Source organism: Cuculus canorus, chromosome 3, assembly GCF_017976375.1.
Source record: "Cuculus canorus isolate bCucCan1 chromosome 3, bCucCan1.pri, whole genome shotgun sequence".
In the NCBI taxonomy this organism is placed as follows: Eukaryota; Metazoa; Chordata; class Aves; order Cuculiformes; family Cuculidae; genus Cuculus; species Cuculus canorus.
Window position 1 is genome coordinate 49445862 of NC_071403.1, and position 22262 is coordinate 49468123.

The window sequence follows — 22262 nt, forward strand, 5'->3', positions numbered from 1 at the left end:
CCCAGTTTCAGTCTTACTTCTCAAGTCTACAAAGGAAACATCCCTGAGCATAAGCTGCCAGAAATGATCATATTATGACAAAGATGGTTCCCACCACTCCTCCAACTTAAACTGAAAATTATACCCAAGCTAAAACTTCCTATTCTGTAGTTTCAGTGAAATTGACTACAATCTGAAAAAAAATTCTCAAAAGTATGATGTTCCCTGTATGGGATCGCATCAGAAAATAAATACATTTCTTACCAGATCTACCGTTTTCAGTAGAAGAAATCTGAAGGTCTGTAAGATGAGATCCCTTTTCATCTGATTCTGGTTTGTTGATTGGCAGAGGATTAAAAACATTTCCAGTAGATAATGTTGGAGTAGCTAGATTGCTAGTAACTGTGCCAACTGGTAGAACGAGGCTAGTAAAAGGAACATCCTTCATCGTCTCTTGTGCAATTGGTAATGGAGGCTGTACTAAAGCTGTAGAGAAATAACAGAAGTGTATCATAGTATTCAAATATTCAAGTCTTCAAGATTAGTTTGGCAAAGGTCAGGCTGATAAATCAAAATAAGTGAAATTATTTACCTTAAGTGTTATATTTTTTTATAATTTTTTTTTCACCCTCCATCAGCACTGCAATATTTAACAACCATGAACAACCTAAGCAAACAGTACTCTCTAACAGGTCTTTTTAAACGTTAAATACAGTTAAAAGGCTAAACAAAAAAATTATTATAAATTATTCAGTGACTAACATCAAATAGCTCAAGTAACAGATACAACTCCACAGTAAGTATTTTTAGTGAACTTGAAAAGTCCAGTAAAACTTTTGCTCAATTAACTGCTTAAACCAGCTAAGCAATAATTTCTGTGTTGCTATCTTCTGTTACACACAAACAACTATTAGAAAAAACAGACTTACGTGTTGGAACAACTGGTGGGACTACAGGTGGTGGGACTACAGGTGGTGGGACCACAGGCGGAACTGGGGGAGGCAAATAACCTGTCAGTGAAAAAAAGGACAAATTATTACAAAGGAAGCAAAGAGTTTTGCAGTAAAAGCTTGTCTACATTATTCGTCCCGAAAAGCTGCATCACTGAAGTGTAGCTAGCAACAAATTTATGGGAAGATGGAACAGTGGTTATTGTTTTCAAAAACAACCCCACCTTCACTGTAAATGATCTGCACGTGCATCTTTATCCAAAGAAGAAAATTAGAAGTTTCAAAATTATCCAAAGAAAGAACATAAATCTTAAAGACTTTTAAATTTACATTTTTATCAATGTTCAAAAAAATTCTTCAGTAATTCTTATGCTTGACAGAATACACCAGTAAAAATAAGTTAGACATAAGAAATTTCATACTAGATTAAAATTAAAGATTCAAAGGTCAGCTGCCTCAAACTGTAACTAACAGCTGATGGAAAATTATAGAAAGCATGATTTAACATAGAAGCACACCTATTAAGTATACTCATTACACACCCTACTTCATTTTCACTGACTTACCTGGAGGCGGCTGTGAAGGGTTGAAACTTGCTCGCAAGAAGGGTGGAGGAGGAATTGGACTATAACCAGGTGGAGGGACAGACATTGTGACAGGAAATGCAGGTGGAACCAAGCTAACAGCAGGGACAGCTGGAGCTACTGGAATCTTTTTTCATGGAAAGGAAGAATAAGCAACTTCAATACTTAACAGTATGCAATGACATTGAAAAAGGGACAAACTGATTCAACTGCAATTCATGTTAAGCAGTAAACGTACCACACACATTGTACATATATTGAACAGTCTGAATAATTAAATTGCATTCTGAAATGGCACCTACATTACAGGTAGGTAACGCTATCTTTTCTTTATGCTAAACACAATGCCAAAATACATGGTTAAACACTACACTTAGTCAAGAATAAAAATTTATCTACGGGAAGAAGGTGAATGCAGAAAGGGAGAGAAAGAAAAGGAAGGAAAATGTAGATAGCATGGATATTTAGAGCACTTAGAATTCCGTGATTCTTTTCTCATTAGAAACAGCAGTACTGGAAAGTTGAGTTTAGTACATGTACTGATCACAGCACACATTAGGAGACAGCTGAAATAAGAAGACAATTTTTTAAAAAGAAAAAAGTTAAAAATTCAATGCAAGTAAATGCAAATATGTTAACTTTCAGGGTAATTTTATGTCAGCTCAAGTACAGGAAATGTTTATATATGTTAGGAAAGATAAAACAGTAACAAAATGAATACAAAATTTTTTTTGTATTATGCAACTGCTTCTCATTTTACAATTTCATATGGTCATTATAAAAAAGTTTTAGAGTTTGACAAAAAAGTATTTATATTTATAATTGTTAAAAACGTGTAGTGTAGTACACTCAAGAAAAATTACACTTTATTCTTCTAGTCTTCTACAATATCTTGTCGTGATTTGTTGTTTAAATAAAGTTCTGTTTTAGCAGAAGAAAAAAAATACAGTAGAGAATCAAAGACTCTCATTAATTATTGCATATAGAGTTTAACAGCACACTACAATAATCAGATTTGTTAAAGATGAGATTGTCCCTGTGAAGTCCTGTGCAAAATTACTGACAAAATAATTAAACATATTCAAAGCTGATACAGAGAAAAGCACGAGGTAGAAAAGAAACAAGCAGAAGTGAAAAAAAAAGTTCTGCATTGCTTAGCTTACAGAAAGATGCCTGGCTCTGTAAGCAAAATATTTTCTGTAAGCTCATTTTAATTTCTCCTTATAAAACTAAGGTGCCTATATTTTTTTTAATTACTCTTTTAAGCCTTCATTTGAGATTGTACACAAGTTTGGGATATGTTGTGCATGAAACCAAAGACTGTGCTCAACCACGGCAACTGACTGTAGTCTATTTCAGAGATAAACATATAGATGCAAGACTTAAGCATTTTTTTATTGAAGTACTTCAACTCAGCATTAAAGTTTAACCATATTGAATAAAAAGTTTTCCTTATGGCTCTGTGGGGTTTTACAAATTCAGACCAATACAAACCTGCAGCATAGTGACTGGTTGCGTGTAAGCCTCTGTCTGCATTGTAATAACTGTACTCTTATCAACTGCAGCACTCTGTGTAGTTTGAACATTTTCTTTAGCAGCTTCAGAGCTTCTGGTTGTTTCCCATTCTTCAGAAGAAGATATATTTTTAATACAAAAAGATAAACAATGTGTTATTTCTTAAACACTAAGAAGTCTTCCTTCTTAAACAATAAATAATTCCTTCTTAAACAATAAATAACAGTACATAACCTGGCACTTAACATAAACTCATTACAAATCACCCCCTAACTTATAATGAAAACAAAAAAGTGCAGTTGCTTATTATTATATATTTTAAAGAATGTAATACAAATATTTTTAATCACCTGCAATAGTCTGTTTAATTATGCCAATATACAAACTGGCTTTCCAAAACTTGCCAACCACAATTGCATTTTTACCAGAAAAATGATTGTTGCTATTATAAAACAGTCTTAATTTACTGTTTACTTCAGGACAGTATAGTCATTTGGTGGTAGATTAGTTTCAAGAAAACACAGTACTCTTGAATCTTTCACAAACCTAACAAACGTCTTAACTAACTGGGTTTCAGAGTAAAGTCTAGCACTACTGGCTTTCTTGTCTCATTTGACTTTATAGAGAGAACACCTTAAGGTTCAGCTGAGCTGTGCCTGTTCAGACAACCTTCAACTCCAACTTATGTCTTATTCCTGAATATAAGACTTTTTCACAATGACAAGCAAATCAATTTCTACACAAATTAGTACTTTACGTACTTGGAAATGAGTGTGGTGCACAGCAGATTTGTAAGTGCTTTTAATAATGCTAACCTTTATTATTTTTTTTAAATTAATTCCCCTTTGTCACTAATTCACTGTCACGACGATCAGCTAGTTACTCATCTACAAAGACAAGCTATATTTCGTTACAGTGTCATTTATGTTGTAAACAAGTAGCTAGTAAAATTTATGTAAATTGAAAAAGAATATGTATTATCTAAACAATAAACTGTCTGAGGACTTACAATTACCACAATAAACACATTTTCTAACTATCAGAATCACTGTTGATAGTCATACCTGTATTCACTGTTTCCTGGTCAATCATGCCACCTTCAGCAAAGCCCTCCAAATCATCCAATTTTACTTTCTCCCAAGGAATATATGAAACACCCAGATCCACATCCCAGAATTGTTTGTATTCTGTTTTTACACCTTTATTCAAAGCCCAGGCAATCTGAAAATAAAACCAAGCCAGATAATGTGGTTATATCAAGTAACCTGTGAACAGAATATTTCAGATAATCTCCTTAATGCTTCTGTCACTGCAGATCAATACACGGTATTTATTTATTAAACTTCTAACAAGGTTTTAATTTTAAATGAGCCAGAAGTTTACTCGGCCTCTGCAACAGGTATATGGAAGATTAATTACATCAAAAAGCTTAAATTTGCTTTACATAAATTCTAACTTACATTTGGGGAAATTGAAAACATAGTATTTCAAGGAGTCATCCTATAGTATCAAAGAAAGCAGAAAAAACCCCCACAGCATTTAATCATAAGCTTAATTCTATAAGAATACTATAAAATTTAACATTAAGTTATCCACATGGTTAGGTATAAGACTTATTTGTTTACAGTCTTTCACTTTTCTCACTAACATGTACATAAAATGTTCTCCAAGTATTTCCTAAGTATCAAGTCATAACTTCATTTTACTATCTTTCATATCACCTGTTAAAAGCTGCATTTTACACAGAGAGGAAAGAAAACAATTTACATCTTATTGCTTTCTTCTTCTTCTCTATATTGTACATTTGAATGAACAGCTGCTAAATGACAGATTATCATATTAAAACTGTACTGTATGTGGAATGGACAGCACCCTCAGATTAAAATCAACTTACCTTAATGATTTTAGATCCAATTTTATAGGACCCAGAACTAAGTTTCTGGAGAGCACGATATGCGTCTTGTCTATGAACCATACAGACGTAAGCACAACCTCTTGGGGGAATCATCTACGGAAAAAAAGCAATTGCCTTAAGAAGTAGGAAACCAGTACCTGGAATTATATAAAGGTTTACATTCTAAACAATCATTACCTTCATCAGCAATAGTAACAATTTTGAGCATCAGCAAAACTTAAGAGTTTTTGCAGGATACTTCATTTATAATATTTTCAAGAAGCAGCAGCAAGCTGAATAATAAGTGCTAAAAATGACATGAAAGATTTGAACAACATGGAGCAGGCAAGAACTGGGAGCTATACTATGACAAATTCAGAAAAGCAGAGGTTGCTACATCTTAAGCTCCAAATACACTGCGAGCTAAGCAACAATCTTTCACAGATTAAAAGTATCTTTAAAGGTAGAGTCCTCATTCCTGAAGTGTGATTTCCACTAGCTTTAATGTTTTATTTAAGAAAGAAAAGTATCATGTGGCACATTATCATTGAAAGTTTGCAATTCATATATGACAACTGCTTATTTCAGTTGTAAACAAAACATAGGCATGCTTTTATGTTGTTTAGGAGCACACAGTAACATAAACAAAAATATTTAAGATACAGATTTCAATGCAGTTCTTACAAAAATACGCTGAAGGTATACAACGTTATCCTAGGTACATAAAGCTTTGTAGAATGCATAGAATGAACCATTTACAATAGTGTTTGCCTCTGAAATGTAACAGGCATTAGGACATTATGGTTGTAACATTAACTTTCCTTTAAACATCCTTAATTGCTAGTCCCTGCAAATTAAAGTTTGAGTTTTAAAAAAGAAAAAAAAACCCTGTGAAGCTTTCTTAATTATATATTTTTACTATTTTTTCTATCACATTAATAGTATTTGAAGTGAATGATAATGCATGAGAAACATTTTAAAACTGCTAGAGCAAAAGACAAAAATCCAAATTCCTCTCATGTAGGTATTTCATTTTAGTAGAAAAGTACTTTCCCTTGAAACTGAATTATAGGCAACACTGAAGTACAACTCTAAACATCTAAATCTAAACTACTCAAAATCATGAGAAACATATCTCCTAATTATAAACATCATTCTACTTGTCACATTTTAGAATAAATACTTGTTTACAGAACATTTTCTTTGCTTCTAAATGTTCTATCCACATTGATTCCACTTAAGAAACCTTCTGTAGAGAATGTAACCAAGAACAATGTGGACACACATCAGTTTGTCTCCATTAGTCTAAGGAGAAATGATACCTGTGCCATGACATGTCACAAAAAGAGAAAAGACATACCTTTTTATTTGTCAAGACCCTGATTTAAAAAAAATGTTTAAATTGTTAGTGCTTGGCAACACCATTTTACCATGAAGTGTACTGTGTTTACTGCTTCAAAATACAGTACACGGAAACCAACAAGCTAATATCATAGCCACAGTTTTTAAAGAGTGACAAAAAAGCTTAAGTTGCAAAAATGAATGCAGTGGCATAAGCATATTTAAGTTTTTAAGTCTATAATCTCTGAAAATGCATGATAACATGCTTACTTACATTAATTGACTCTATTTGTCCAAATTCTTCAAACAAGTTTGTTAAATCTTGTTGTGTAGCCTTCTTGTCTACTTGACCTACCCAAAGAGTAGTACTGCAAACTGTCAAGAGACACATTCATGTCAATCAAAATGCTAAAATGATAGCTTATAAGATACTCTATAATGTGGATATAAAAAGGCTTTACAGTTACACAGAAATCACTGATTAAAAAGCAAGAATAGTAAATCTATTACTCACTATATAGAGATTATGTACATCAAAAAAAATGTTAAAGGGTTAAATGACACCAAATAGAAACTCAGTACAAGTGTTGATTCTTTTTGTTTCATTTTGTTTTCAACAAAATGTTTGTTTTCAAATAAATGAAAAAATAAAATTCTGTAGATTAGCAGCTAAGGTAAAGAGCAGTAGAAATTACTTAGGGGAACTTGTATGTTCCATAAAAAATACGACCATAGGATTTAAAGTCAGTTTTAACAACATAAGACTAAATTCTAACTGGCTAGGAGTGTATTACAGGAGGAACTGCAGTAGCAGGCACTTGCATTTTCACCTGAAAGAAATGGAAACCATGCTTTTAATTTACCTAAGGGGACTTCCCAGACAGACAAACTTGTCTAAGGCCCATCACTAAGCTGAAGATATCAGTGGTATTTCTGACTCTTGTCAACTCCACCACAAGCTCAGATTGCTGCAATTTGTCCCCCAAATGCCAAACTCTGTTCCACCTCCCAAACATAAACACTCACAGACATGTGAGCTAAAACTTCCTTCTGCCATATGTACACGGTTCCAATTCTTTAATGTCTGAAATATTATCCAACCTATGCAAGCCTTACTAAACTCACAGCAGTTACTTCTATTTAACACAGGGTGATCTAAATCAGCAAGAGATTAGGCCAGTATTGGTGTTTTTTCTCAACTATTTTAGCACTCTCAGTAATCCACCCAGGATCTCAAGGGACCTAACCAGACAACTTGGATCTCTTGGGCCTGTATGACGCTGAATAAAGCAACATTTTTTTCTTCATCATTATCTTGATATATCACACATCATTTCTGTACCAATCTTGGTGCACAAAACTGGAAACTAGTATTGTGCGTTCATCTGTCAACCACCATTTTCAACTGACAGCAGTACCCCACAATACTGAGAATGACTAGCAGGAAGATTTCTCTTGGACAAAACTTGTTTCTCACATGCCTGTAGATGGCCCTGTCGTTCCTCATGGTCTTATGCCCTATGAAGCAATTCTTCAGACCTCAGGAAGTGATAACAGTGACTGTCACTGAACAAATTGCATAAAGTAAAATGCTTTTTAGGTGTATTACCTGTTTATTTACCTATTCATCACCAACCCCGCCCAAAGTTTCCATTCTTCACAGGATCTCAACTGCTGCTGTTTATCAAGTTACTAAGCATCCCTGCCTCCTAGCCCCCATCCATTCTGATTACAGTTCCCTGTTTTGTGGACTACTGGGAGAAATCTACACCATAAAACTGATTTGCCTCTTTTCATGTGAAAAGACAGAGAAGAAAAAAAAATATACATCAAACCTGAACTCCAGTTCAGAGTTTAAAGCCACCTTGGAATGATGTAAAATATTAACGTGAAGAGAACAGTACCACTCTTTCCTTTGCAAAAATGAATTTTGAACAGCTTACTGTGTCAAATAAATGATATCGTCATATGACTCAAAATAAACGCAAAACTGCATCAGAAACTGTACAACCTAAACAAAGTTAAATTTGGGAACACAAGTTTATTACAAGTTTATTAAGTACAATTATGCATCCCAAAAATCCAGAGTCCTGCTAATGGCAGCAATGAGATAAACTAATACAAACAGCAAATGACTACAGGCAATATTGCCATTTCTAGCACTCATCTCAAAATGCATTCCCTTTGATTTAAACTACTGTATGGAGAAAGTTCTCCCTACTACCTTCCTACTTCTAGAATGTAAATTCTCCATACAAACGACAGCACTGCACAGCAGCTCTCTGCAGAAGCTGAAATCCAGTTGTTCCTTTGATACTTAAGATATGACAGTTACAGTCTGTCTTACGATAGCAAATTATGTTTCACATTTCTACTAGTTTTGGCTCTATGCTCCTGTGAAAAGCTATTTAAAAAGCACTCTAAGGATTTAATACAACTGGCCCCTAAGATACTCAGCAAAGCACCCAAAGTGCATACCACACACTTAAATGTCTTATCAGTGTACCAATATTCAGATAAAGTCTAGATCATCTTCAAACACCCTGCAGAAGACAACATTAAAAAGAAGAGGGCAAGCACTCGCTACTCTGTTCAGAAGCAAAACCACTGGTGTGACAGCATCAGTAAAATCATCAGTAGAACAATACGATACTTGCTTTCCTCTAAGATGAAATTATGTACCTAAGTTGTAAGAAACATCAGAAATTAAACATAAACCCCAATATGGTTATTGTATTTTGTAACAGTACTCTAGCTAAATTTTGTTCATTCAATTAAAAACAAAGTCTTTTTTCCTTTTAATACTATATTATTATTAAAACAGGAAGCAGCTACCACTTACCACTTAGTGTTTTTGACCGTATCGGAGGCAATCCCTTTTTCTGACGTTCTTTTTCCCTTTCCCTAGCCCTTCTTTCACTGGAATATGACCGAGACGACTTTCTCTTCCTTTCTCTTGATCTTGACCGTGAACGTTTTCTGTGTTTACGCTTACGAGAACCAGACCGTGATCTAGACCTTCGTTTTCTTGGTGACCTACAAAATACTTAATTTCAGTATGCTGAGTTAAAAGAAAAATAATAAAAATCTAATTTAGTTGTCTATTTAGCTACAGACTTTAAGCACAACCTAGACATTTCCGTTACATTCAATCAAACTGCTTCAGGAAATAAACTTAATGCCATCAGTGGGAAAAAGGGAACACAAACCTGGTGCCTGAAACAAAACAAAAAGATTCAAAATGTTCCATAAGAGCATCTATTTTTCTGGCACAGAAAACCTGTCCAGCTGATTAGCGCTAGTTATTTTTGTTTCCTGAACAGGTCTTATAAAAATTTCAAGTAAGCAGTAGATATGCAAAATGAAATGTCATCTAACAAACAAATATTAAATTAACACTATTCTTTTCATTGCCAAAACCTGCTCACAACAATTTTGGAAAATACAGAATTAAGAATGATAATCACAAATTGCAACTTTGTTTCAGAAAACCTTCATTTACTTAGTAAAAGTTAATTGTGAAACCTTGAACGAGATCGTGAGCGAGTTCTTGATCTTGAACGAACAGCTGATTTCTTTTCTTCTTGTTCAAAAATCTCTTCTTCAGCAACATCCTGTCCTTCATCTATATCCATGTCCTGAGGTTAGATATAACCGAAGTTCAATAATATGTAATAAATATACTCACTAACTATATGAAAACATACATCAATACTCATTTTAAAATCATCTTAGTATGTGTTTTCCCTTCAACTACGGTAATCAAATTTAAAATAGCTTTACCTGCTGTTGAATATCCATTGAATCATCTACATTTGTTTCCACTTCTAAAAACTGCTGTTGACTACTCCCTTGTGATGGCGAAGCTGAGTGCTCTGAACCAAAATTTCCTTCTTGATTCTCCTCAGGGCTTGCCTAAACAACAAAGAATAATATACCATAAAAACACTCATAATTCAAAATACTGTGTCAAAATGTAATGCTACATGAAATGATCATTCAAATATTTCTGAAGAACTATTCTCTTATTTTCCCACTTCCCATTAATGTAAAAGCTTAGACGTCACTCCATTCCATTCCTTTAACTGTATCATCCTTAAATACAAACCTTAGAAATAATTAACTTTCCTGCTTATAAAAGTAATTACTACCTACTGGCTGAATCAAAAATCTGAAGTACACTATTTGTTGCTTAATTTGGCTGGCTGGCTTCAAAACAAAAACTCACAGACCAGACTTTAGTGATGGGAGCCATATATACAGTGACACTGAAAGACAGCCATTGGTCATCCATGAATATGCATTAATAACTTTTTTTTAATTCATATAAAGAAAATATTTGCAATACCAACTGAGCTAGTTAAAGAGACTTAGATTTAACTCCAAACTTTCTTACAGTGCATGATTGAAGTAATTACTACAATTTAAAAGTAATTATGACAAAATAAAGGTGTTGTGTCATTTATGTTTGCTTGTCTAATAAAAGATATAACAGAAAAATGTTCTGAAAAAGCACTAATATTAAAAAAATAAAATATTAAATGTATTGCTGATTCACTAAAGAAAAAACTATAATGGTTTGTACATTGAACTCAAAATATAGATTTGAAATAAATATCTATAGGATATGAAAGAAATTCAAGAAATAAAGGAAATGCAATGAAAATACTCAGATATGTTACCAGGAAAATATTGAAAAGTAATTTTAAAACTACAGACCAATATTGCAAGTTAACATTTCAGTTATTCTCATCACATTTTCACTTTAATTAAACAAATGCTAGGTATTCTATTTGCCAGTAGAATGGTAGAAAGTTACCAGAATGACACACAGTACCAAGGGTTTTTTGTTTCATCTACATATTTTTAAAGAATTTATTTGCAGAAAATAAAAAATTCTACTACAATTCAATTAATGCATTTCCCTTCTAGGATCTGGTTTGTTTCATTTTCCTTGTATTTAATTATACTGCAACAATCTATTTCTTCATATCAATTCCTATATTTCTTGATCCTCCTTCTGTCTTCTATCCTCTCTTCCTCCCTACACTCCTAATTAGATGCTTAATAATTTCGGTTTGTGTTTTATCCTTCCTTCTCTTTCCCTTAATCTTTCTCACTGGTGCTTAAGCATGGAATTAAAGAAAACCTTCCTCTTAACACACTGCAGTCACTACGGAGTAGTGCCAGCAGAAGTTTGTATCCTTTAGCTGTTACTGAGGTGAAAGTGAAACTTCCTCTTCGTACAGACTAGACAAGAACCTGAGTTGACCTGAAGGGAAACAAATTCTGGACTTTGAATAGGACATGAAATAATAAGGGGCAAGTCATATGAAGATTCTACCCATAAAAATACTGTAACTTAAATTTCAGAGATTAAATTAATTCAAACTCAAATTCTGCTTATTTTACAGTACAGTAGACATTCAACATTTTTAGTTTTAAATTAGTTACTTTTACATGTTACATCAAAAGTGACTAAAACAGATGCACTCTTCAAGTTATATTCCTTTACAACATTTTTAGCGTTTAAAGCCAGAAATAGCTAGAAAACCACTAACATCAAAAACTAATCTGTAGCTATGTTGTAAAAAGTTTCTTAGTTCCTGCACGTAAATGAGAAATGAAAATAAAACACTGTAAAACATTGTAAAATAAAATAACATCTAGTAAAAATTAAATTACTATTTTTCTAAATCATTAAAAACTCAAAAGTCACAAATTCAGAACTCAAATGACATTGTTGATTAAAAGGTGAGTAACTGCACCTTTGCACAGGTTAAACTAAAATCCCCAACAGATGTTTAAGTTTGTAGACCCTTAAAATTTCTTTCAATTTAAAATATATTTTTTCCTGTGAAACTACATCCAAATACTTCACAAAAATTCCACTTTATACCTGATCAGTATCAAGACAGAATAAACTTGTTTTTTCCTAATGGAACCAGGAATTGTCATAAGGAGGGGAAAAGAGCAGCTAAACAACAAAAACTAACCTCAAAATAAATAAGGCAGTTAACCTCAATGTAGAGCAGACAGGACACAATTCACATAGTTAAGAAGGAATCTTGGATTGTCTTGAGCATCAGTTCTTGATTAATAGTTTCCCAGGAAATACATACAGTTTCTTTAGCTTATATTTTTCAACAGAATGAGCCATTTATAAGCCAAGACTTAAAGCTTGGTAGGGGAAATTAAAGTTATCCACAATCAGAATATGTCCACAAACTAACTATCCGCAAACAGAATATGTCCTTTTGTTTGTTCTGCAGCACCAGCTTGCACATTGCTCTCCCCTGACAGACAGGAGTATAACGACTCCAGTACTCACCATCTTCTTTCTGACAGCAGGGGAAAAACTTATTTTCCCCGCATATAAACAGCTGAACAACCAAAGCACAGTCAGTTCGTAACTCGTGTGAGGGGATACTCTTGTAAGAGAAGCAAAATATACAACCCACACAACTGGTTGTACTTTTTTTTTCTTCCTGCTTTAAGCACTTTCTTCCACCTATTCCACCTGCTCTGCAAGCTTCCGTTAGATGATTAGCTAGTGAAAAAGACTTTAATTGTAACAGAAGTGTCAGTAGCAAGAAAATTTTTTTTTGTCCTGAAGCAGAGTATGAATTTTTAATTAGTGGAGAACATAATTATTACAACAGCCACAAGATGGAGTTCTTACCTTTTGAGGCTGCTGTTGCTCCAGAAGCTGTTGTCTGAGATGTTCTAAATTTTGTTGCTGTAGCTGTTCAGCTAGTTGGTGAAAAAGTGAGTTGTTCACAGATTCTGGTACTAAAGGCCTAAAAAAAAATAATTTAAATAAAAAAGACACAATGGTGTTTCTCTTGATTTTTAAACAGTTGGTAAGAAGGTCTTCAAAACTGAGTTTCAAGTTTAACTAAACATATAAAATAATGAAGACAATGTAGCTAGTCCCACTTTCTGTTACCATCATTATCACGTTAATGCTATGAATATAACTAACAAAGAAACAAACGTGCTAACTTTAAGTCAACAAAACTTGTGGCACAGAGACTATGTTAGATTTTTTAAACACATATATGCTTTATTGATTTATTAAAATGCATGTTCTCTTTCTACCATTTTAGTATATCTATGCTCTGAAAGAAACATTTTCCTTACTACGTAATCCTAATACTCAATTAGTGTTAAGCAAATTTTAGCATTTTCCATAAGAAACATAGCTTGATCTTACAGCTGGGACGCAGAAGTTTCCTTTTTAGGCTCTTCATTTTGTTCAGATTCTTCCCCAAAGTCAAACCGGTCCATCAGCTTCTAGGAGAAAGTAAAATAAGCATTAGTGGGTACTCCTTATATGTTCCTTTATGTAGATTTACTTTTCAAAAGAAAAATGCTCTTACTTCTCCCCTTAAATTAAAAAAAATGTTTGGCAAATAACCCGAGTAGAAAATTAAATGTCATACTGCTACTGCTACCAAACTCTTGAATGCATCAAATACCAAATTCTGTCCACGGCACTCTTGATCTCTGGGTGCTGTTACAAGCACAACCACATGTTTTTCCATAGTAAATAACAGCTAGTTTAGAGGAAGACTTAAATAAAGCCTAATTTTATGTAAAGGTATATTTAATTGGAAGAAATTACTACAAAGAGTTCAACTATTCAGTCCTTTGGAAATCACCAAACTGATTTCATATCAAGAAAAGACCTACAGCTTGATTAGTTTGCAAAGAATTCCTGTATTTTCATGCAAAAGTGTCCTTTAGACAACCTGAATTACTTCAAATATACTGATCCTTGAAAACAACTTCTCACATAGTCTGCAAAATATCAAAGGAAGCAGTTGTCATGTAAGAGGAATAAGCCTCAAGAGGGATAAAAAGAAAGATATCTGACAGGGAAAAAGAAAACTTCCTGTTTTATCTGTAAAGAAGTCTATGCTATAGCTCTGCTGAACTAAAAAAGTTTGGTCTGTTTATTAATTTTTAAACAGCCTAGAAGCACTTCAGTAGTGTTTTACTTTCTTGAAGACAATACTGAAGAACTAGCATGAAGAAATATAATGCATGTTATCTAAAATTGTTTTTTTCAGTAGCTATTTGCAGATGGAGCAATGCTATCAAACCCACATCCACGCATCTTTACACCCTGGAAGGCTTCTGAAAAGCAGAGTTAATGCTCCAACACAAACCACCACAACGTGTTCTCAATCCCTGATCTCAGAAGAATAAAACAAGAGGATGAAAACACAGAGCAGTCATTTTGAAATACCAAGGCAAAAATGTTTCCAGTAAGAAGCCATGATAACTCAGTAACCCATTTTCTCTCTCAGGATGCTCTATTTACTCTCAATTACTGGAAACCAGTAAGAAGAACAAGGCGTAAGCTAACTAAGAGACTGATAAGTCAAGAATTTTTAGAACTGTTGTCCCAACAAATTAATCTAATATACATAAAAGAAGAACTAAATATATCTCTGAGAAAACCCACCAGAAACACAGAACACCAAGGTTATGTGAGACGGGTTGCTAAAATCCACAGTAACTTTCACCAATTATAGCTAATCCATTTAAAGCAAGGTGGCCACCTTATTTTCCTTTACTGTTAGACTATATTGAAGTAAAGTGTATGCAAAATGCTGCTGCTCTGAAAAAAAAACATGAATTTTAGAAAAATAAAATCTCATTGTTAAAATATTAACAATCATGTATGTTCCATCATGACAAAGTAGAAAAGAAGATAACAGAATATGTACTATTTAATCATCTGAGAAAAGGAACAAATGGAAAGTAGTCAACAATTTATGATATGCAAAAAAAAAAATTTAGTTTAACCGGAGCCAGAGAAAACCAAAAACCTTTCAGCCAAGACAGGCACATGTGCAGCATGATTTTTGTTTATATGTATCAAATAACATAGTAGATATTAAAGGGAAAATCTGAACTGAAATATCTTAATTTTTAAATAAATTCTAAAAGAACTCTACAATAAAGCAATAGCAATTAAAACAAATTAAATACATATAAGGATTTCTGTAAAGCCTTTGACACAGTGCCCCCACAACAACCCCTCTAAATAGGGGAGATACAGATTTGATGGGTGGACTGTTCGGTGCATAAGGAATTGGTTGGATGGTCGTGTTCAGATAATAGTGGTCAACGGCTCCATGTCCAAATGGAAATCCGTGACAAACGGTGTCCCCTCCAGTGCATGGTGTCCCCTTCAGTGCTGTTTAAGATTTTCATTGATTACAGAGACAGCAAGACTGAGTGCACCCTCAGCAAATTTGCAGATAACACAAAGCTGAGTAGTGCAGTTGTCACATCAGAAGGACGGGGTGTCATCCAGAGGGACCTGGACAAGCTGAAGTGGGCCTGTGTGAACTTCATGAAGTTCAACAAGGCCGAGTGCAAGGTCCTACACCTGGATTGGGGCAATCCACGGTTTCAATACAGGATAGAGGAGGACATGATTGAGAACAGCCCTGCAGAAAAGGACTTGGGGGTGCTGGTTGAGGAGAAGCACAACATGAGCTGAGAATGCATGCTCACAGCCCAGAAGGCCAACCATATCCTGAGCTGGATCAAAAGAAGCATGGCCAGCAGGTTGAGGGAGGTGATTTTCCCCCTCACTCTGCTCTTCTGAGTCGTCATCTGGAGTAGTGTGTCCATTTCTGGAATCCTCAACATAAGAAGGATAAGGAACTGTTGAAACGGGTCCAGAGGAGGGCCATGAAGACGATCAGAGGAATAGAGCACCTCTGCTATGAGGACAGGCTGACAGAGTTGGGGCTGTTCAGTCTGAAGAAGAGAAGGCTCCAGGGAGACCTTACACTGGCCTTCCAGTACCTGAATGGGGCCTACAAGAAAGCTGGGGAGGGACTTTTCACAAGGGCACGTAGGGATAGGACAAGGGGGAATGGCTTTTTTTTTTCCACGTTGAAAGTCCAGGTTGAAAACTCAACAGGTTTCAGTCTAACTTTCTGCTCATAGCGTCTTGGCTGATAACTCAGATCAGGTTACTCAGGGCTTTATCCAGTTGAGTCTTGGAAGCATCTTAGTTTCCAACAAGTGAGACAGCACAACCTTTCCAAGCAACCTATTCCAGTGCTTGACTGTCCTCATGGGAAAAAACCCCACATTTTCCTCATATCCTTTTGTTTCAATTTCTTTCTGCTGTTTATAACCCTGCCACTATGCTGTGATGTGAAAAGCCTGGCCTGATCTTCTTGCTGACACTCCTGTAAGTGCTGGGGCTTGGGTAGGGGGCAGTGTTGTTAGGTCTCTCCCCAGGGCTGCCTCTGCCCCAGGCTGAAACAGCTCCAGTCCCTAAGACGAAGAGTCCTCCAGCCCTGACCATTTTGGTGGTCCTCCACTAAATTCAGCCTAGTTTGTCAATGTCTTTCCTATATGGGGGCAAGGTCAGTGAGACTGGATGTGATATTGTAGATGCGGTCTACAGTAGACAGGATGGCTAGACGGGATGATCGTTTCGACCAATCACTTGGCTATAGTCCTGTTCACACAGTCCAGGATGCTGTGGGCCCTCTTTGCTTCTAGGGCACCCTGATGGCTCATGCTCTGGTATTTTAAACATACTTGTTAACAATGTATTTTCTTTCAAGACTAGAATCCCAGAGATTAAGCAACTGTATGTCTAGTACTCCAACAAAGGCTGTTAAGAGTCTAGTGTTGCTATTCATTGTACATACAACACTTTGGGTTTAGATATTTGTATCTCTTACAGTATCATTACCTGCAACTGAGGTATTTTGCATTAAATATGCATCTATCACAAACTCTATAAAGTGCATACAAAACCTCCAGAGCTTAAGAGCATCCTGGAAGATCACTAACAAAGATCTAAATTTGCTGCCACGAAGCAAAGAAGCCCCAAAACCTTTCATCTTAAACAAGTCTGGTTTATAGTTTTGTTCCTTTTTTTTTTTTTTTTTTAAGCATGGTATTTGGACTTTGTTATTAGTTATTTTGAAGCAGCTCCCCTGGCCCTGTTGACTGAACGCTCATTAGCAGATGCAGCATATCTTTTGCTCTAGCTCAATCCAAACCAATCTACTTTATGCATTCAAGATTGCTCTGCAATGTGAAACAATGTGTAATACATGTAAACAATCAGACGTTTCACCTCAAAAGCATGCTCCTGATTCAAACTAAAACACTGATGTAGATGCTTCCTATAAAAGTATTTACCTTTTTAACAGTTTGTTTATTAAGGCTGCCATGCCTAGTAAAAAAATTACACAATTATACAATAAAATGGAAGTAAAGATACTAGTAAATAAAATATCATTATGACTCATGGCTGTCAGCTATTGAGAAGTGGGATTCAGGCAGCAGACGATGTTGATGTTTCTCAGCGGATACTAAGAAACCATTAAAAAGCAGCAAGGAAAATTATTATGCCCAAAACTTCTCATAGCAAATCCAAGATTGTCCATTTATATATACAGATATATACATAAAAATATAAAAATACGTGTTTTTCCTTAATACCTAGATTCAGAAACCCTCAAACTCTGTAAAAAGGACAAAATAGCCAAGGTAGCAACAACGCTGTATGAAAATAACAAAAGGAAATTGTAAAACAACATGCTATTTCTGCAAAGCAGGCCAAGTAACCTTTGAGTAAAAGCCTGAAGAGAATAACAAGACACGTTACCGGTTCATTCATAGAGATGCTATAGAACACTGAAAAAGGAATTTGAGATGTATTATAATCTAACACTAGCAGAACTAAGGTATAAATCACATCCTATAAACACAACTCTTGCACAGCTTACCAGAACAAATCAACACTGTATACCTAATGAAAGCTTGTAAATTATCACACTGTCACATGAATTCCCTCCACAACACTTACCTTCAAAGTCCCAGAAATCAACAGTCTCGTACACTCACTGCCTACAATTTTCATGACAGCAAGACTCCTGCATACTATTACTGACATAAACTAACTGAAGAGTATCAGGCTGAACTCATTCAGAGTATATAAAAATCTCATCAAAATTTCTTCAATTTGCTTCAGTTAAGTTTTCCAACATTCAAGACAGCCTCTACCTGTGAGGACACCTACCCATATAAATGCTGGAACTGAAGTCTGTGGAATAAACAACAATACAATGCTATATTCTTAATTACTTTTTGTACCTAAATATTAAGGCAGTCCCTATTAACTGATGCATTCACTCTCTGTGATTATACCTCACTTGAGCTAATGGTTACAGCATGAGCACAGGCCATTTTTTTCCTGACTTATTTTTACATCTGCATTACTTTCATTAGTAATGACAACTCCTTATTAATAATTTCAGAGACTGGAGCTTAGCTGAACAATTTTTTTTTCCTACTGCTATTGTACTACTACTGCAATTGACAGCATAGTTATTATTACCTGGCACTCAACTAATATTGATCTTCTTAAAATTCCTGCATACTGTATATTTTTAACATATGCACATGTTGACACACATACAAAAATTTCTTTACATATAGGTTTTGTTCAGTTTTTTGCATTTCGACATCCTTTAAGAAGTAAAAAGTTTTAACTACAGTCATAAACTTACTTCCTCACTTAATATCACTTTGTGGCTAAGATTAGAAGTTTTCTTGATGTTTATAATGTCAGAAAATTGCAAGTTAAATCACGTTTCTGGAGAAACAGCATATACAAATTTCTGCATTTTTCCTTCCATTACCTCTTAAGAAATCATTTCCTACCTCAGATAATAAACACAGGAAGGGGAAATACAAGACATGATCAATTTACAATGATGTTTTACAAAGCATGAAAAAAACATAAAAATGGCTTATCTTTGGGAAATCAAATCCATCTTTACACTTGCTGACCCTTATGGATTGCTTCCAACTTGATTTATTCTATGAAAATGCCACTTAGGCCTAATCTCATTAAAACTAATATTTTCATTTATACTAAACTCTCCAGACTTTTTATAATTTTCAAGATAGCATTTCAAAGCACATTCACATACTTCTAAAATCTCTAAAGTCCAGCCATAAAATCCAAAAGAAGATTCTTTCACTTATCTGTATTTTAACAATAAATACGTCTTCAAACTGCTAATATTCTACTTGTACCTTATTAAATGAGACACTCTGTTCCAGTGGATTAAGCGTGTTAGCAGCAGCAGCTGCAGCTGTAAGTTGTGCCGTGAGCGCCTGTAACTGAACGACAAGACCAGCATCCAGGGCTTGAAGCAGTGAAGGCTGAGGTTTCTGCTGCTGTATCTGCAGTGTCTGTATCAACTGCTGAAGCTAAAAGATAAAAGATAACAAATGTACTAAACAATATTTAAAAAAAAAAAAAAGAAAAAACAACAACAAGAAACACCACATCTAGTCCTTTCCCCTTCCATTTAGGAAAAAAACCTCTCAGGAATGCAGTATCATCTAACCTATGGCTATTATTTCATCTTAATTTCTTTTTATTTATGGCAAGTTTTGTTCCCACTTACTGGCTAATTTGTTTTCTGTGGCTGATAAGACATGCAGATGCTTCTTCCTCCTAACTTGCTCTGATAGGTTGGATGATGACCAGTCACCACTCAGGATTTCCTGCTTTCTAGAGTTCCCTCTCTTCTGTTTCTCCAGTTTGATTCCTTCTGACCTGAAAAAAATCTGTTAGCCTACTCCAGCTTCCTAAGGACCCACCTATGTTAGGAGAATCTGTATGCTGTAACAACATTTGCGTAGAGAAAATAACTGCTCTGTTGCAAGCTCCACTTTAAAGCTGATGGAATAAGTCTATGTGAAGAGCTTGCATTAGTGTCTCTAGATTAGTCACAAGGAAAATCTCATGGTGAAACTCAGGTTTGCACTGATAAAATGCAATTTCCTTGCTATATTAAAATCACATAAAAAGCAAATTAACCAGGAACTGGGAATATAATTTGACTTCCTGTAATGGCACAAACTCTGGGCTCTGTAACACACTATCTGAAGATAAAAATTGCCTAGATGCAATGTTGAACCAGAAGCAGCAGCTCTGGGACAACAAGACATACAGTGACAACAAAGTATGTTACAGTAAAAACAGAATATGGGTAATATCAAAAGACAGATGTTAAAAAATAATATTTAAAAAGTGTTAGGTGTTTCAAATATTATTTAAGAATATTTTTAGGGCTGGTGTGGTCTTTGAGGTGGTTAGTTAAACAACTCCACTTGTAACCCAGAAGAGATCTACAATTACACTGCAGTGAGTACAAAATACATCAGAGAAGGAAGTTTCAGAAGTGTAGCGAATGGACCTAAGGTATTTAATCTGATTATATCAGGATGCCATAAGAGTCTCTTCCTTCAAATCAAGAGGAGGAAAATAAAGAAAAATAAAATAGCTTCCTTATATTTTTCTGAACAAAGCTACAATGCAATTGTCTGGTACAGCTTGATTTCCGTACTCGAACTTCCTCTTTGCAAGTTATTTTTTTAATAGGAGCTGTCCCAATGAGGAAATAAAAGGCTTTTTCATGTGCAGATCTATTGATCCATTCAATAGAGATGCTCCTATGAAATTGTACAGATTTACCTCAACACAAAAGGAAAAAGTACTATCCCTATGGAAAGATACCCTCCTTTAACTTACATGAAGCAAACCTCCAGTTCAATCTCCACCTTCTTACTAGGGCTCACTAGAAACTCTGCATAAGCTGATTGAGTTGATGATCATTTGCACAATGCGTGAAAACCATATGATCCTTTTTCAAGAATGTTTTAGAGTTACCTCCTGATGAAGTGAAACAACTCTTTCTAACCTTCAAAAAGTTTGTCAGAGTCTTTACAAAGCACAGCCTGTGCAAATGCTTCCAATTATTCTACCTCACCAAAAGTTTCCACTGATTTGCAATTGGCAAAGTGGAAGAGCTTCCCCTGCATTCTTGGATGATCCACAAAAGATGAATAAATATGGCTGGTCCACCTTGTGCATTGCACTGAATAGAAAGGAATCAAACTGAAGAAGCGGAGATGGAAGCCCTAGAACAGGAAAATCCTAGGTGGTCACCATTCTAGCTATTTTCACATTGTTCTCAGTCACATCTTTCTTACTCTGCCATCTCACGTGCCTAGACTCTCAACTTACAAGCATGCATTCTCATCCATAAAACACAATCTTAATATAAAATCAAGCACTTTGGATTTTGGGACATGAGATGGAGTGGCTTGGAGAACAGGAAGAAGAAAGACAGACAGGAAGGAAGCAATTCTTGCAGTTCACCTACCAGTTCTAGAGATCTGCCTGCACATAGTCACTGTGGAGCAGTCTGCCTCCACACTGCTGTGTGAGACCATCTTTTCCCCCTCCAAAATGACTCTCTTCCTTATTTTACCAGTGTAATCACATGAAAATACTGCCACTATTTGCCTTATGAACAATTACAGATGACTTTGCTTAGGTAAGTCAAGCTGTAAAACAATCTCGCTAAGTAAAGTTATCAGCAACAGTGCTTTGTAACAGTTCACTGGTGACTACTCATTCACACGCAAGGAATTTTTGTTTAGTACATCAGCAGGTAACATTCTATTCCTCAATCCAAATAAAAATCCTTTTGTCAAAAGTTATGCTATTTCTGGCATAAACTGAAAATCAATCATCTCCACTTTTAAAGACAGCTAATTCAGTGCGCTCAACTTATGTGGCTGCATGTTAAGAAGATAAGCAGTTTAATGCATGTGGCACGTCAAGCCACCTTTTTGGAGTTGAGCATTTAGAAATTGAGGAGCACTGTCACTTCTAAGACCTTATTTTTGAATGCCGCAAAATAAAATCTTTATCTAGCTAATGGAAAGATAAAGAGAAGAAACAACATACAATGCACTTCCGGAATGAGTACATTCCTATTACATAATTCTGTTCAATGTTTAGCTTCCTGAAGCATCTAGCAGAGAACTACGCTTAAATTAGCATTCTATTTTATACCTAAATCCATGAAATCTTAATGCTGCTCTTGATTTAGTAATCTGCAACGCCATATAGAAAAG

The 22262-nt window shown here is 35.0% G+C and overlaps 1 protein-coding gene across 5 annotated transcripts in view; it reads right to left on the reverse strand.

The window, feature by feature from the left end:
- SCAF8 (SR-related CTD associated factor 8) overlaps positions 1-22262 on the reverse strand; it is a 102660-nt gene that overhangs the window by 46297 nt on the left and 34101 nt on the right. For 4 of the 5 annotated variants that reach the window (XR_008448977.1, XR_008448976.1, XM_054061422.1 and 1 more), the window contains exons 7-19: positions 19362-19538; positions 13480-13559; positions 12946-13063; positions 10047-10178; positions 9789-9901; positions 9106-9299; positions 6538-6638; positions 4923-5036; positions 4093-4249; positions 3008-3138; positions 1496-1640; positions 909-989; positions 244-465 (exon numbers count right to left, since the gene is read on the reverse strand). Coding sequence is in view for 3 of the 5 variants with exons in the window: in XM_054061422.1 (XP_053917397.1) it covers positions 244-465; positions 909-989; positions 1496-1640; positions 3008-3138; positions 4093-4249; positions 4923-5036; positions 6538-6638; positions 9106-9299; positions 9789-9901; positions 10047-10178; positions 12946-13063; positions 13480-13559; positions 19362-19538 (1765 nt within the window). In the remaining 2 variants the exon portion in view is untranslated. The remainder of the gene's footprint in view (positions 1-243; positions 466-908; positions 990-1495; positions 1641-3007; positions 3139-4092; positions 4250-4922; positions 5037-6537; positions 6639-9105; positions 9300-9788; positions 9902-10046; positions 10179-12945; positions 13064-13479; positions 13560-19361; positions 19539-22262) is intronic. The other variant, XM_054061423.1, reaches the window with a different exon arrangement.